Source organism: Liolophura sinensis, chromosome 7, assembly GCF_032854445.1.
Source record: "Liolophura sinensis isolate JHLJ2023 chromosome 7, CUHK_Ljap_v2, whole genome shotgun sequence".
Lineage (NCBI taxonomy): Eukaryota > Metazoa > Mollusca > Polyplacophora > Chitonida > Chitonidae > Liolophura > Liolophura sinensis.
The window spans coordinates 54,723,800-54,739,126 of NC_088301.1; the positions used below are offsets into that span (position 1 = coordinate 54,723,800).

General features: G+C 39.4%; 1 protein-coding gene across 2 annotated transcripts; it reads left to right on the forward strand.

Annotated features, from left to right (window-relative positions):
• Positions 1 to 79: 79 nt before the first annotated feature.
• On the forward strand, positions 80 to 15,286 carry LOC135471925 (transcription initiation factor TFIID subunit 3-like). 2 transcript variants are annotated; one of them, XM_064751366.1, is made up of 10 exons: positions 80 to 195; positions 3,762 to 3,938; positions 4,919 to 5,158; positions 5,486 to 5,645; positions 6,078 to 7,674; positions 10,629 to 10,769; positions 11,163 to 11,338; positions 11,578 to 12,700; positions 13,345 to 13,445; positions 13,770 to 15,286. In XM_064751366.1, the coding sequence occupies exons 2-10, from the start codon at positions 3,773 to 3,775 to the stop codon at positions 13,900 to 13,902; spliced, it is 3,837 nt and encodes a 1,278-aa protein (XP_064607436.1). In that variant the 5' UTR covers positions 80 to 195; positions 3,762 to 3,772; the 3' UTR covers positions 13,903 to 15,286. The 2 variants fall into 2 exon arrangements, with proteins under 2 accessions (XP_064607436.1, XP_064607437.1); XM_064751367.1 differs by having other exon boundaries at positions 11,578 to 12,688.
• Positions 15,287 to 15,327: the final 41 nt, after the last annotated feature.

The following is a 15,327-nucleotide window of genomic DNA, read 5'->3' on the forward strand; positions in this document are numbered from 1 at the left end:
CGTGTCCCACAATACACCACTAGCATTTCCGCTTACCCGGAACGCATGCGTAGAAGTATGATAAACTGCCAGTCTAAGATCATGTTATTTTTTACTATCAGTAAATAGTATGGATCTATTTTTCACGTGTTAAAAAAACAACAGGTGAACCGGTACGATGTGAAGGTGGGGAATTTTGCCCAAGGTCTATCTGTGGTACGTCCTACTCGTAAAACCAGATATATCATCACCAGATCACAAAGTTAGGCGCAAGCAACAACAACAACAGTAGCATTATGTTCATGATATTTCTTGATGTAAACATAGCCGCACGAATATGGCTCAGCTGATCTTACGATGCACCGACGTGCCGAGCAGACAGAGCCACACTGACTTCTGATATCGTACAGAATGTCTAACACGTTCTGTGAGTATCGGTTGCAGAACATTAGGTTTTTTAACGTTATTTTGTACTAACCTGCATAAAACTGGTTTCTGTGAAGACACCACACATAAAGGGATACTTCAAAACAAACACCCACGTTCCTTACTCTAATATATGACAAAATCAAACAATTTCGGTGCACTCCACTTTGCCTCCACTTTGATGTGCTGATCGCCATTTTTGGCTGCTATACTGGCTGTCATATGATCTAAAGATTCCGGCAGGAAATGTCATAAGCTTTCAAGCTATAAATAGCTCACACATCCCACAGATGCATATTCAGTTCACCATGACCACAAAGTCTAAAAATAAATTACTTATAACATCCCTCAGATTTTGTTGACAAGTCCTTACAAAGAAACTCTTTGGACATGTCTCCATGCTGCTGCAAAATGACAGCTGCAGTCAATACAGTTTCCACTCAACATCTGGCTCTTCTGACTTTCTGCGGTGCTGCGTGTGACACTTGGCCAAAGGCCTGGGATGCCCAGTACACAAAGCTACGTAATGCATAGACCGGGGTTTCATGATGTCACATGACATGAAATTGATTGTTGCACGAAATTTGACGGAAGTAAACCAAAGCGAAGACATTTCGTCAAAGCACAAAGGATTTACTCTACCACTTGATCGGAACATACAAACACATATGCAGACATGATTTATTTGTCATCGATGCATAAATCTACAAGGTCAAGGTTTTATTTAAGGTTTAAGGCCGCTGTTAAGGTAGAACACCAAGTTTTTCGGGGATCATTGTAGGAGTGCATTAACCTGACTTAGCAGCTCGGTACGGTAGTACATTGTTAAATGTGCTGTCAGCTTCGCTCGTGGAGCTAGATGTAAACAGTGTATCTACAATGAATAATAATATGATTTCAGACAAACTCATATATTCTGAAAACGAAAGCTATCCGGAACATAGTTCAGAGATAATTAGTAATAACTGAATGTCAGAAACACCTGTGAAAACATATCCTCTTTTGCTCTTACCTCTGGATGACTGTTCGCCTTTTTATGTTTGGACTGGCGCTCACCAGCTTCATGTAGATCTATACCTTCGCTAACAGTACGGGATAGAGCTACATAACGATCTATGTGATTTGCTTGTAGTAGTCCAGAGTTCTGCCAACTTGCACCTCAAGAACTCATGTATCCTGCTTAAGTACAGGCCAAGACAATGCTACAGTATCGAGGGACTCATTTTCATTCCTTACGGGACTGTTGACCTAGAAGATCATGTTAAAGCGAGGACAATGCCACTGTAATGGCAGTTCTCAGTCTTATTTTGCTAGCTATAGGTTGTGGCGCATATAACAATGTTTAGTGATTTCCACATATAAACCAAAACCGAATCATCACCAACACATACAGTGATAGTCACATTGCCCCAACTCTTTTAAAGAAAAGAGAAAGGCTATCGGTGAAGTAAAATATGCATCAAGCTCACTAAAAATATAGCTCACACACCGTATGTGTTGGTGTTTTGGTTTTGGTTCAGATTTGGAAGTCACATGACATAGCGCAGCTGGAAGTGCTAGCTGAAGAGAACACAGGACCGCCATTTAGGGGCCGTTTCTGTTTTAACATCGGGCGATGTTAAAGGCAATCTCTGAAGGAATGAGGGTGAGTCCATTGATATTGCAGCACTCATATTTGTGTTGGCGTGTACTTTTGCAGGAGACATGAGAAAAGTGCCTCAGGTGCAAATTGGCAAAACTCTGGCACTACTGCAAGCAAATCAAATGAATCGTTGTGGAGCTCTACACCGTAGTCTTAGTGTAGTGTTAGCGAAGGTGTAGAGCGCCATGGAGCCAGGCGCTGACATAGTCATAGCTCACTAACATTCACCCAAGTAGAATATTTAGCAAACTTCCGTAAAACAACTGTTTACTAACCTCCCACACCCGTCTTTCTTACTCCTTTACAAGGTCTGTCTAGTCTAGAAATTGGCGTGTGCTGCTGTTTTAGAGTTTATTTAAGGGCCTACTTCATTCTGAAAACTGCGTTGCAGAATGGTCCTATGTTTTTTAAATCAGTGACATCAGGAGAGGAGATGTGGTAAAGCTTAGCTCGAATTTATGATAAAATAATGAACATTTAGAGTCAAATGAACTGTGACCTATGTGGTAAATGCCCAATTTCACATATCCAGCCCATCATATGCAGTTGAACATCAGTAGACATGGCGAGGTGTGACCAAAACAAGGATAACATTGAATTTCATGTAATGTAAACAAACATTGTTGAGACATTACTCACCAGAATGTCGACCAATAGAACACCCGGCACTCGCCAAAAGGGCTCATATGGTCGCAAATGCTGAGTGGCGTCGGCTTATTTTTTCTCGGTGTTCTCTTTATGCTGTTCTGGGTTGGATTAAGAATATTGAAGAGAATATTGCAGACAGCATGTGAAAATAAGATAGTTTCTGGAAGATTTTTTATGACAAAACTCAATTACATTTTGAGCCCACAAATAGGTCACCTGACTCTTCAAAATGGCTATGCATGGTGAAGCGTCACATAGCTCCGAAGTTCTATCAGTCTGTGTGACCACAATGGGGCAAGTTAATTAGTTCATCATCGGTTGAGGCTGGTAAATTAAGAGGGTATTCTACCGAAAAATTACATAGAAAAGAGTGGGAAGGAGATGGGAGTTTGAAATCCCTGCCAGGTTTATGGAGGGGCAATTTGGACTCAGTGTTATGAGTTGAGGAAGTTAGTAATAATCAACCATTTTCCGAAGGTTTACATACATGGGTGAATTGATGTAAGCCATGCGATTGCCAGTCCAAACATAAAAATGTGACCTTAGTATCCAGGGCTATACCCACCCAACATTTTTTCAGAATAGATGAACCTGATGTCTTTTGATAGAAACATTTTGTGCTGATTGTAATAAAAAATGATTGTGTTGAATATCAGAACTTGAAATAATTTTTCTTTTATTCTAATAAAATGGAAAAATTTTAAATACATGAACCTTAAGTCTGAGTGTAATAAAACAGAATTTTTTCTTTTGTATACTCTTAAGAAATTTGTGTAGGAGTATGTTTACAAGTTCTGCTTTGAATATTAGGCCTTACTAGAGGTACATGTAGAAAGATATGTATGTAATCCCCAATATACAATCCCCATTGTATATGATGGCAAATGTTTTGGCTCTCTAAAGTACAAAAAGCACTTTAATTTGCAGACTGTTATTACTGAGATGTGTTTCAGTAAACTTTAATATTCAGTATAGGGGTTTTGTTGTTAAATATTTTTTTCTTGTCTCAGAAGTATGAATATTTTACTATGGTATGTAACTGATAAACTGCTGATTTCATCAACAGACAGTTAGAATATGGCAGCTGAGTATTGTCGTGGAATCCTGAAGGTTTGTGTGGCACAGTTGTGTCAGAACCTTGGCTGGAATGCTATACAGTCTACGCCTTTAGAACTGATGACAGATGTCTTGGAACGGTATCTTACAGAGTTAGGAAAAACCACTCAACGTTACTGTGAACAGTGTAAGTGGCATGTGGTGTTCCTTAATTTTGTGTTTCTACAGGTTTTTTGTTACATACATTTACATAGGGGTCCCACAGGTATTAGGATTGGGGAAAGTCTTTGAAAGTAATTGAAAGGCTATTCTTTGTCAGATATCTTGCTGGTGTATTTGCCAGATGAACAGATTCATAGTTAAATCACTGAAGTAATAGCCCTACATAAACAGCGAAACCCTCACAGTTGTTCATAATTTTAACATCCTAACATTGTCTGAAATCACCTCCAGTGATATGTATCCTAAAAGACAGAACTTCTGGGGGCCTTGACAGCCCCTGGACCCTCAACTGCGGGATGGAAATTTCTAAAAACTATATATGACCTGACATAGGTCTTTTGATACTGCGTTCCCGACATGATAATAATTACTAGAAATGGCCTAAACACATCAGCTGGCCAATTTTTCTGAAAGTCTTAATAATTCTTTTTGGCCCACTTGCCAATCAGAATGTAATATTTGAGCAGGGCTACAATGAGTTTAATATCAATCCAGAAGTAGACACTGCTTTGTTTTCCTTCGCAAAATAATGTAAAGTATGTTGTTCAGATAGCACATGTGTTTGTGCTATACAGTTTTGCAGGCTTTAGAAACTGTGTCACATGATCCATTGTATGTGTTTATGTTTGTTACATATAAATTGTGTAAGTGCACTTAGTTGTTTCTTTTTTAGAGGCCTCTGTGGCTGAGAGCGTTAGCATGCCAGTGTGGCGCAATGATCGAAAAGCCTCCCACCAATGCAGTTTGCTGTGATGTCAAGTCCGCCTCATTTTGGCTTCCTGTCCGGCTGTGGGTGGGAAGGTCTGCCAGATGGTCGTGGGTTTCCCCTGTCTCTCCCTAGTTTCCTTCCACCATAATGCTGGCCGCTGTCATATAAGTGAAATATTCTTGAGTACGACTTAAAACACCAACCAAATAAAAAAATAAATTGTTTCTCTTTTATAGTTGGAAGACTTGATCCAAATTTGGACGATCTTGGATTGGCCTTTTTCCACTTGGGTATCCCACTGGGAGAATTGGAGGAATATGTTCGGCATTTAGATCCTGTGTTATTTGCTCAAGATGTTGTCAGTTTTCCAGTGCGCAAGAGCAATAATTTTCAGTTTCCTAAAAGTCGTGAGATCCAGCAAGAACGAGAAGAACATGAACCTGACCACCTACCATACATGTATCCAGGCATGGAGGGTAAGACAATAATTTTGCTTAGAGATCCCACAGATTATATTCATTAATCCATCTTTTTGGTGGTTTTTTTTTTTTGTTTGTTTTTGTTTTTATTGTGGTAGCCTAAAACACCGTAGAGCTTAAACACCTTACACATAGGTGTGTAATTGATTATTGACTACATTATTCAAGTCCATGTAGTTAAATTATCAAGTTATCACCGATAATTGTTAGAGGAATAAGTATAAGTTAATATTTATACATTAAAACTGTGTTACATTATATAAGAGAAACAAATGCTTTGAATACAATCCAGAAGGAATTTTAGGAGATAATAATGATTTTTAGCGGAGCCAGGAGAACAAAACCATACACCCAGTCAACCTACTGAAGACCTTGCCAACTCACAAGAAGATAAAGGTACTCCAATGGAGGTTAGTCCTGTAACCACAGGAGAGAAACGAGCCGTGTCAAGCCCAGGTGATGGTTTGCCATCAAAGAGAATGAGGTTTGTTTCCTATCTTCATTGTCAAAGAAAAAATGATATATATACACATTTCCTCTAGGCTTTATATTTGTGGTGAAGTTCATGGTTGTCTTTTCAGCTGGCAATTATTGACATCAGATACCCATTTGAGTTGACAGATGTTCTACACATACAAATATAAATGGGGAGGTTTTAAACAGAATGAATGCATGTGTATCACTTCAGCTGAGTTTCTACTTTTCCCATCTGTCCGTAATTTATAAATGGTAAATTTAAATTGATTGAGGAATGTAGTAGGGACAAATTTTCTTGCCTTAGGTATAATGACTCTTTGGGGCACCATATCCCCATATGAAAAAATCAAAATGAGTGAATAGTTTACACTTTTTATGTATATTCCTTTTTCTTTATTTTTACTTTTTGTATTAATTTCTTGTTTTTTTTTTTCTGTAGACTGTCCAGCACCAACCTTCCTGAAGAGGCAGGTCATTCTCAGTATGAAATGATGTCTGTGGTAATGTCCCAGACAGGCCACCTGACACCCACCCGTGGGCAAGGCAAACTGCCAGATGCTCGCACCCCACCCCCGGGCTTGTGTCAACCCATTTCTTCTGGGGAACCAGAGAGACGGAAAAAGGACTCTGATAGGGACAGAGACAGGATTAAAATAAAAGAGAAACATAGGAAAAACCTAATGCGCTCAGAGGGAGAAAGATCTGGATCAAATGTAAACACAGGTCACACAAATGAAAAGGAAAACTTAAAAACCAGATTGAAACCAGGACTTTTGAAAACATTTGATGTGAAGAAATTTTCCAAAAAGGATGGGGGTAAAAGAACTGGTCCTCTGAAAACTTTTAAATTTGGGAAGCCAGTGTTCAAATCTTCAAAGTCAAAGAGCATTGCTAACTCAAGTTCCATACAGGAAATGCTTTTTTCAGATCCTCTGAACATGGGAGGTCAGGTGGATGGAAAAATGAAAAGTGATCAGGCAAAGCAGAAGTTGAAAAAGAAGTATTCTGTGGATTCGTCTCAGCACCCAGAGCTTCAGCGCCTTATGTTGAGCACCGATGGGACAAAGCCACTAAAGGGCACAGACACTGAAGGTGAGCGGGAGCGGTCCGCTCCGCAGTCTGCCTCATGGGAGGCTTCCATGGTGGACACGTCCAATGATAGCGATGATGAATTATCAGAGGATGATTCTCCAGTGCGGCGGTTAGTGATCGCTGAAGCTGATCATGCACCACGTGACACAGAAATGAGGAAAAAAGAACGACTGAGACGCATTGATGACATTTTGGATTCCGTTATAAGGAGTTCAATGGCAGAGAGTGATGACTCTAGTTCTTTTTCAGAAAATGTGGATGCTCCAAAGGAAATTGCCCCATGCGTCATTTCTAAAATTAAACCTAAAGAGAAAGAGAAGGTCAAACTGAAAATGAATAGTGGTAAAAATACCTCGTCTTTGGATTTAGATGCTTGCATCAATACTGTTGTAAGACAATCTGCAGAAGAGTCCAACAAAAAAGATCTGGACAGCACATGCACCAGTGAAAAAGACACTTGCAGTGACAGACCTAAAATTGCATCTCCTACTACTGGGAATAAAAAACAGAAAGTCAAGAAAAAGTTGAAGATTAAGCCTGGTAAGCAGGGGAAAGGGCTTAACAAAATTAGGGAAAAGTTAAAAGAAAAAATAAAGTCTCGCTCCATTTCTCAAGATAGTTCTGAACTGGAATCTGAAAATAGTGCTAAGCCAGAAAAGGTGTATCCACCTCAGTTTGGCGTGTTTGACTTCCCCCCGGATTCACCTGAGGAAAGTGTTCCTCTTGCGCCACTTCACCCCCCTGCTGCCCCACCCTCCCATCAACCGAGTTCACCTGTATGCAAACCATCTTCACCCATGCCAACATCACCTGAAAAGCCAGCACAGCCTGCAGAGAATATGCAGATCAGCGTTGATAACACTCCAGAAGATTCTGCTCCTGCCATTCAGCCTTTAAAGCTAGATGTCAGCAAAGAAAAAATTAAACATAAGGAAAGGTCAAAGGTAATTCTTCAGTGTGATCTGTTACTTCTATATTTCATCCATTTTGCATGTTTTTTATGGTTTCACGCAGGCAGTCCTGCAGGAGACATGTTGTTTTTGCTCAGATTAAGCTTCGCTTCACTCCAGAACTGCTGATCCAACAGAATTGAAAATTGAGGTGCATGTACATGGGGATATCAGGGTTGAAAATTTTATGCAAACCGGTCGAGAATTGTGGAAGCTCATTATTTGCCGTTTTAGTCACATGATGACCTGTGGTTGAATTTTGAAAAAACAAGATAGCAATTAGATGTAGTTTTGCCTGCTGAAGACAACCGTGGTTTTAGGTTTTTCCTAGGATGTATAGTTTTTTCTTTAAATTGCAATTACTGTTCATTTTAGTGTCATTTTTCAAATGTCACGTAACCGGATGCCGTATCAGGTATGAAGCTGAAATGTGCTCAGTAGATAGATCAACTACAGATCTTCATTTTTGACTGTAGGACTGCCATTAAAATGCAATTAAAAACTAGTTATTTTTATTTATAGTCATCTCGTAGAATTGCAATATCTCCAAAGCCGCTAAAGGTAGAAAATACAAACTTGGCATTTTCAATAAGGAACATATGAAGCAGCTTTTAACATTTTATGCTGTTTGGCCAGTCACCTGATTCAGCAGTCATTTTGAGTTTTATTGATAAGCTTAAACCATCCTTTTCTGTAAAATGGCTAATGATCTTTATATGAAATTTCACTTGCAAATTTTGGGTGGATTGCCTATATTGTAAAAAAACATTTTGTTCAGTGTGCAAGTTATGCTGTGACTAACCAATGAAATTAGCTAAAAAGTAAGCCAAGTCTAAGAACTGCTGAAAATGCTTAAATACTGTCTATTACTTCTTGACATCAAAATTACAAATTGGCAAGAATTATTTTTGTACTTGGTATAGTTTTTAGGTCATGACCAAAAACCATGATGCACTTTTCTTCTTCACTTACCATGAAATTAGGCACCAGAGTACCAGTCCTAGCAGCTTGCGGCTGAAATCCAATCTACTCCTTACCATTCTTACCATGTTCATTTCGGATTCAAGTAGGAGATCGTGAGGCCGGGTATTGCTGAAGTAGTTTTGTTTTCATTGACAGTACGAGACCTGGTTTCGCCACAGTACATGCATTTCACTTGTTCAGAGAGTTCATTGTCTAATATGGATTACATCTATTATTTTTGGCTCGTGTGAGGGACACATTGACTTGAAACTTTGCAGTAAAATTGCCCAATACCTGAAGTTAGTAGTCATGCTATTCCTTTTTTTCTGTGTCACATGGTTTGGCAGAAATTTTGGTTTTTGTAACAAATTATTTAAACATCTTCTTCTCATCAACCGCAGAACAGGTTGTTCTGAAATTAGATATGTAGACAGAGTCTCCGTGGTTTCAGTAAGTTTTAGAAAATGGTTGACTTCCGTGAAAAACTTTTAAATATGTCGAAATTGTGACGTTTAGAACTATGTTTAAGATTCAGATTTTTTAAAACATATTCTAGGGTATTTTGGGCTTCTGATTCTGGATATGCTATTAGTTTTGTTCATGTTTGTAACTTTTTGAGGTATAGTCAAATAACTAAAATTTAGTTACGTAGTTTCAGTGGCCTGTAGCTCGATAACTATGGGAGCTAAACTTGCACCCAATTGTAGCCCAAGACATGCTCTTTCTTTAGTATGCCAACTACAGATTTGCGCTTCGATCAATAGTTTTCTCACTAGGAGCGGTTAATTCACAACATTGTTCCTTCGTAAATACATGTTAATCCCATTGCTTTAACACTAAATTGGACAGCATCTGGACATATATAAATGATCTGTTGACTTGCTTGTTTCTGCTACACTGTCCATGATCACCTCCCTAAGTGGTTGTGCGCTTAGATATAGCTATACTGTCACCTATTTGATAGTGCACAATGAGAACTATGACAGCAGACGACGTGGTCCACGGCCGAAACTGCTTTGTAGTTCTAGTTTTATTTTATGCTTGGAATACACAATACTCGCTACAAGTTTTTGGCTTGGCAAGCCAAATACCCTAAAACTCAACAAATTTAACCACAGACCTGTTGCATGTTGGAGGAATGCTAAATTTGATCTGGGGCCGATTCCATAAAGCCATTTGTGGCTTTAAGTCAAAATTTAAAATCTCATCACTATGCTTATTTTTGGAATCTGCAAGTTGAAATTTGGATAAATTTATCTAAGATGACATTTATATGGTGGTTGAAATGGTAATTTCTTGGTCCCAAGAATAAGCTCTAAAATTGAATTTCAAAGTTAGACTTGGCTTTGTGGAATTGTCCCCTGGACAGGTTAATTTATAATTTAAGAACAGTACATTTTATTCTTCACAATCTTATGTTTTCAAAATGTATCTGAAGTTATACTTTACAGGCCAGCTACTTTACTTAATTTTCATGGCATAAATACCAGCCAAGCAGGGCCTACAGGGCTCAGTTGGTTAGCGCGCTAACATGTAGTGTGTAACTAAAGAGATCAGTCTCAAGACTAGTACCATCGGAATGTCATGGTGTCTGGTGTCTTCGGTATGTCATGGTGTCTGGTGTCTTCGGTATGTCATGGTGTTTTGAGACTTTGGTATGTCATGGTGTCTGGCATGTCATGGTGTCTGGTGTCTGGTGTCTTTGGTACAGCACCATGTCTTTGATATGGTATTCTGTCTGATGCCAGTGATGTGGCATCAGGTATGGTGTCATGTCTACTGCAACCAGTGTGGTGTCGTGTCTGGTGTCTTTGGTATAGTGTCACGTCTGTTGTCTAATAATCTGTAGGCATTGGGAACAGCCTGTTCTAATAAGACATTGTCGTAATAAAACCGACACATTGTTGAAAGCAGCAAATCATATTTTACTGAATATGTCTAACGTTGACTTCATTGTTCTGTATGGGTTGCATGTTTGTTTAAAGGAAAAAGAGCACAAGAAGGACAGGAAAGACAAGAAGAAAGACAAAGAAAAGAAAAAAAAGAATAAGGACAAAGATCGAGAGAAGTCAAAGGATAGGGAGAAAAAGGAAAAGAACAGAGACAAGCATGACCGTGAGGATAAGGTAAGGGAATTACAGATTCCTGTTTATTAATCCTATGGGATGAAAACACATGTACATATTCACAATTTATTCTGTTATACATGCTATACTTTTTTATTTCTAACCATGGATTATCGTGTTCTGTGTTCAAAGCCCACCCTAAGCCAATAGCATGAAATCAGAACCGGATAACGGGCGCTGTTTATGGGTTTTCCTTGCACTTTGCAAGGATGGGTGGAGCAAACTGAATATTTGCATAAAACACCAATTAGAATTTGTGGAAGGTGTGATCAGAGGGTATACACTTTTGATTTGTGAAGTAGTGTTGACTTGATCATGCTTTGAGTGGCATTTATATGATGATAATACATGTACAAGAATCTGATGACAAAAATATGTGACTTTTTCTTACAGGCCGATGAATCTGCTCCTTTGACAATTCCAAAATTAAAACTAAAGATAGGAGGAATACCTGTGGGTGGACCTTCTTCTAAGTCCGTTAAGATAACAAACACACCTGTTCCCAAGGACAGTACACCGTCACCTGATGAAATGAAATCTGCCCCAATACGCCCTGAAATTCCCAGACTGTAAGTACGATATACTGTTCCATGGACATAAATATACATTTGTTATATAATCAAGTGACAGTAAATTCTAACCTCTACAATTCACCTGCCACTCTTACTTATGATGGAACATGTGAAAGAATTTGATGTTTACTAAGTTAACCGACTGGCTGTAATAGATTCAATGAAGCGATTATTTTTGAGATTCTTCTCGCTAGCAGTTTACCTGTGAAAAGAATTACTTTTTTTTTGTTTGGCAGTGTGATAAAGCCAGTTCCAAGGCGACCACCAACAGATGCTCAGATTAAGCCTGTGGGTTCACCACCTCCTGTGAAGACGTCTGCTCCCACACCAAGACCAGCACCACCTCCAGGATTTAAGGCCATTCCCGAGTCCTCACCTGTATCCAGTAAAGAGGAAACCAGTGCATGCCCTACAAAAGCGTCATTGATGGTGACCTCACCAACACACGCTGCCCCCACTCAGCCCAGTAAAGAAGAACCTTCAAAGACCTCTGGTCCTAAGCCACTGCCTACCCCTACACCACCTATGTTGCCGAAATTCCGCCCCATACCACCTGTGTCCTCATCTCCTCCTCCTGTCAGAAACATCATCTCTCCACCCTCACCCCCAGCACCATCCCCACCACCACCTCCATCCCCAGCCCCAGTCAAGGAGAAAGTGCCCCAAAAGCTTGCACCATCACCATCCCAACCTCCAAAACCTTCACCACCTCCTCCTTCACCCCCCAAGCCAAAGTCACCCTTCCCATCCCCGTCACCTTCCCTTACAAAAGACGAACCACCCAAATCAGTGGAAAAGCCAAAGTCACCTTCCCCACCTCGACCAGACCCACCCCCGATATTTTACCCCGCCCCACCCAGAAGGACAGCATCATTGTCTCCAAGAAGCAGAGAGTTGCCTTTATACTCCGCACAACCTCCGAAACGCAAAAACTCCTCACCTAGAGGACGCAAACCATCCTCTCCAGGCCGGAGTGTAACTACGCCCCCAAAACGAAAAGCTTCCACCACATCGCCAGGCAGGAAGAAAGCATCGCCCAAGGGCCCCAAGAAGAAGGCATCTGTGGCTGCTGCAGGGAAGAGGAATCTTTCTTCTCCGCCCCCGTCCACTTTTGCTCGAGAAGAGGAGCACCCATCATTTGCTCCAAACAAATCTGCCGCAAAAAGCTCTCAGAAATTCAGCAAAGAAGACACCCCCTCTCCTCCAGGCTCTTCTAACCTGTCTCCCTCCCCATCTCCGCCACCTAATCAGAAATCTGAGCAGTCAACTCTCCCTCCACCACCCCCTCCCTCCAAGCCACAGCCACTTCAGAGGGCTGTGTTCGCGGAAACTGTTGGAACTTCTGCTGTGAGTAGTTGGGTTAGAATGATTTTTTGTTCTTTCTCTATGTTAGCACCAAAAACAAAGTGTACCTGTACATATACCTGTACATCACACTGTGTGGTAAATGACTGGAACACTAGTTTGTGAACTGATGATCACACCTGAAGTTTTCACAAAACGCATATAGTGTTACCTGCACGTGACTTACTTGGCAACCAGTAATATAGGAATGTCATGGTAGCTACATGCACATAGCCCTACGTGCACTTTGTGAAGCAGGCCCCAGGTGTGCAAGCTTTCCTTTAAACTCAGTCTCGCAAATACATGTAGGTGCCTGATATGTAATTGTTTTGATATACCGGTAGCCGTTTATTTTTCAGCAAAAATCTACCAATTCTTAGTAAATTCATTGACTTACATGAAGTGCATGGGGAAAATGCCCTTTAATTTGGGACATTTATTCACGTTGAAGAAGGTTAAAAAGCTTGATATTTGTTTTATAATACCTATAAATCTCTCAGATATTTGAAATTGTAGGATTCTGTCCGATTCCTTCCATCTTGTATATCCAATAAAGTCAATGCTGTAATTAGGCGCTTAGAATTCATAAACTTACCATGAAGCATTATGTGTGATGTATATGTGCAGGTAATGCGTGATAAATGTGATTCTGTTTGCAGGATGAAACTGGTCAGCGCATCTGGATATGCCCCACATGCAAGCTTCCAGATGATGGCAGCCCTATGATAGGGTGTGACAGATGTGACGAGTGGTATCACTGGTATGTGTACACTTCAATTGTCTCCATACCGTGTAAATCAAGTACATACATAGAGAAGGTTAGAGTGATAAAGTCATGATTTAACTGTTACTTGAGCATTGTTTATCTCCAAGAGAATTTATCTATTTCATCATTCGGTTACGCATGAATTTCTGTGACGAGAAAAAAAAACTCTTTCCAGTGATCAATAATAATATTATCTTTTATATCATTATTACATTTATTTGAATCAGAGGTGATAACACTGTGATTTTGTCCTGTTTTGTTTGTGTATTTACATTTAGCTGAACTTGAGTTAACATCTTTGCTTTCACTTTACCCTAGGCCATGTGTCAGTATCCTTGAGCCTCCGCCTGAGGATGAAGACTGGTTCTGTCCAAAGTGCAAGGCTTTACAAGCTAAGGTTAAGGGCAAAGGGAAAGGAGCTAAGCGAGGAAGGAAAAAAAAGGTCAAGTGAGGTGGTTGGATAAAGGAATGAACTCTACTTATTCTAATGAAATTGGCAGCATTCCAATGTCAGCATCGACAACGGAAAAAAATGATATAGTGCTAGACAAAAGTGCAGGCAGCACATGAGCTCTGCAGGTATTAGAAGCAGCTACATGCATTTACTGCAATTTACAATATTCAGTACCATTATCAATGAAAACTTTGTTTGGTTTCTGAATAGAAGATAACCAGTCAAGTCAACTGAAACCACAAATGTGCATTTGTTGAATGTAAAAGTCTTGCAATGCAAAATATTTCTGTAGACCAAGTTTCATGTTATCAGACATCTGTTCTTTCAGTCAAAAGTATTATTTTGAAGAACATTCGTGTTGAGATGTGTTTTACATTATATGAACTGTGTCCTACTTGTTCTCAAAGAGGATGGGTTCATTATATGTATCATAATTGTGCAATATTTTTGCATTTAATTACTTGCATGTCTGTGGTATGTATTTTCATGGCTTGTTGAACTTTCAGATGTGAATGTACGTAATGCACAAACCACGAAGAATTTCTCTGAAATAGACAAGTGTATGAAATTCATATTGTCTAGGCAACATCCTTAAGAGTTTCAGATGTAACATCATTTTTTGTGGCAGTTTTATGCGTGCTCCTTCCACTCCATCATATGAATTCCTCTAATGCACGGAAATTCTAGTACTGACATAAAAGAAGAGAACCCAGGCCAATTCTTGTTCCTATGGCTGTTATATTGGTTTATCATGTTTGTGTTATTTGTTGCATTTCCTCTTTTTTTTTTTTTTGTTATTACCAATACATATACCTTATAACTGCTACAGCACATCAAGTAATTATGAAGAAATGAATGATTTGTTAGTAACGGATTTCAAAGTGTCATTCAGTATCTCTTTAACACTAGGGAATGTGTATACGATTGTTTTTGATGCTTCATGTTGTAGGAATCACAGGATGCTCTGTAATGGCTATCCCTGTAACAGCCCTTTCCTAAAATATTAAATTGAATTCACGGTTAGTGTTGATTTGGGTGATGAGTTGTATAAGTGGAGTATTTTTTTTTTCTGTTGGGCTTGCAGTTGTTGTACATATTGTTTTATACAGATTGTTCTCTGTAATTGTATATGTAAAGGTCATACATATTCACCGTTCATTCTTGGACTGCTTTTCCATTTATGTTGTACCAATGGCTTCTGTTTAGACTGGAGTGCTGACAAACAATTTCGGATGAATTTCCATTTTAAGAATAATGGACATCTTTAAACAAGTAAGGCTCAATGATATATCAGTTGGAGGATGAAATACATTTAATTTTTACCTTAAGAGAACACACTTTACAACTGTCTGTTGTTTAATTAAATTGTCAGAAAATGTAATTATTGAAGTGCTGTAATGGTGTCCTAGTTTAGTTGGTTGC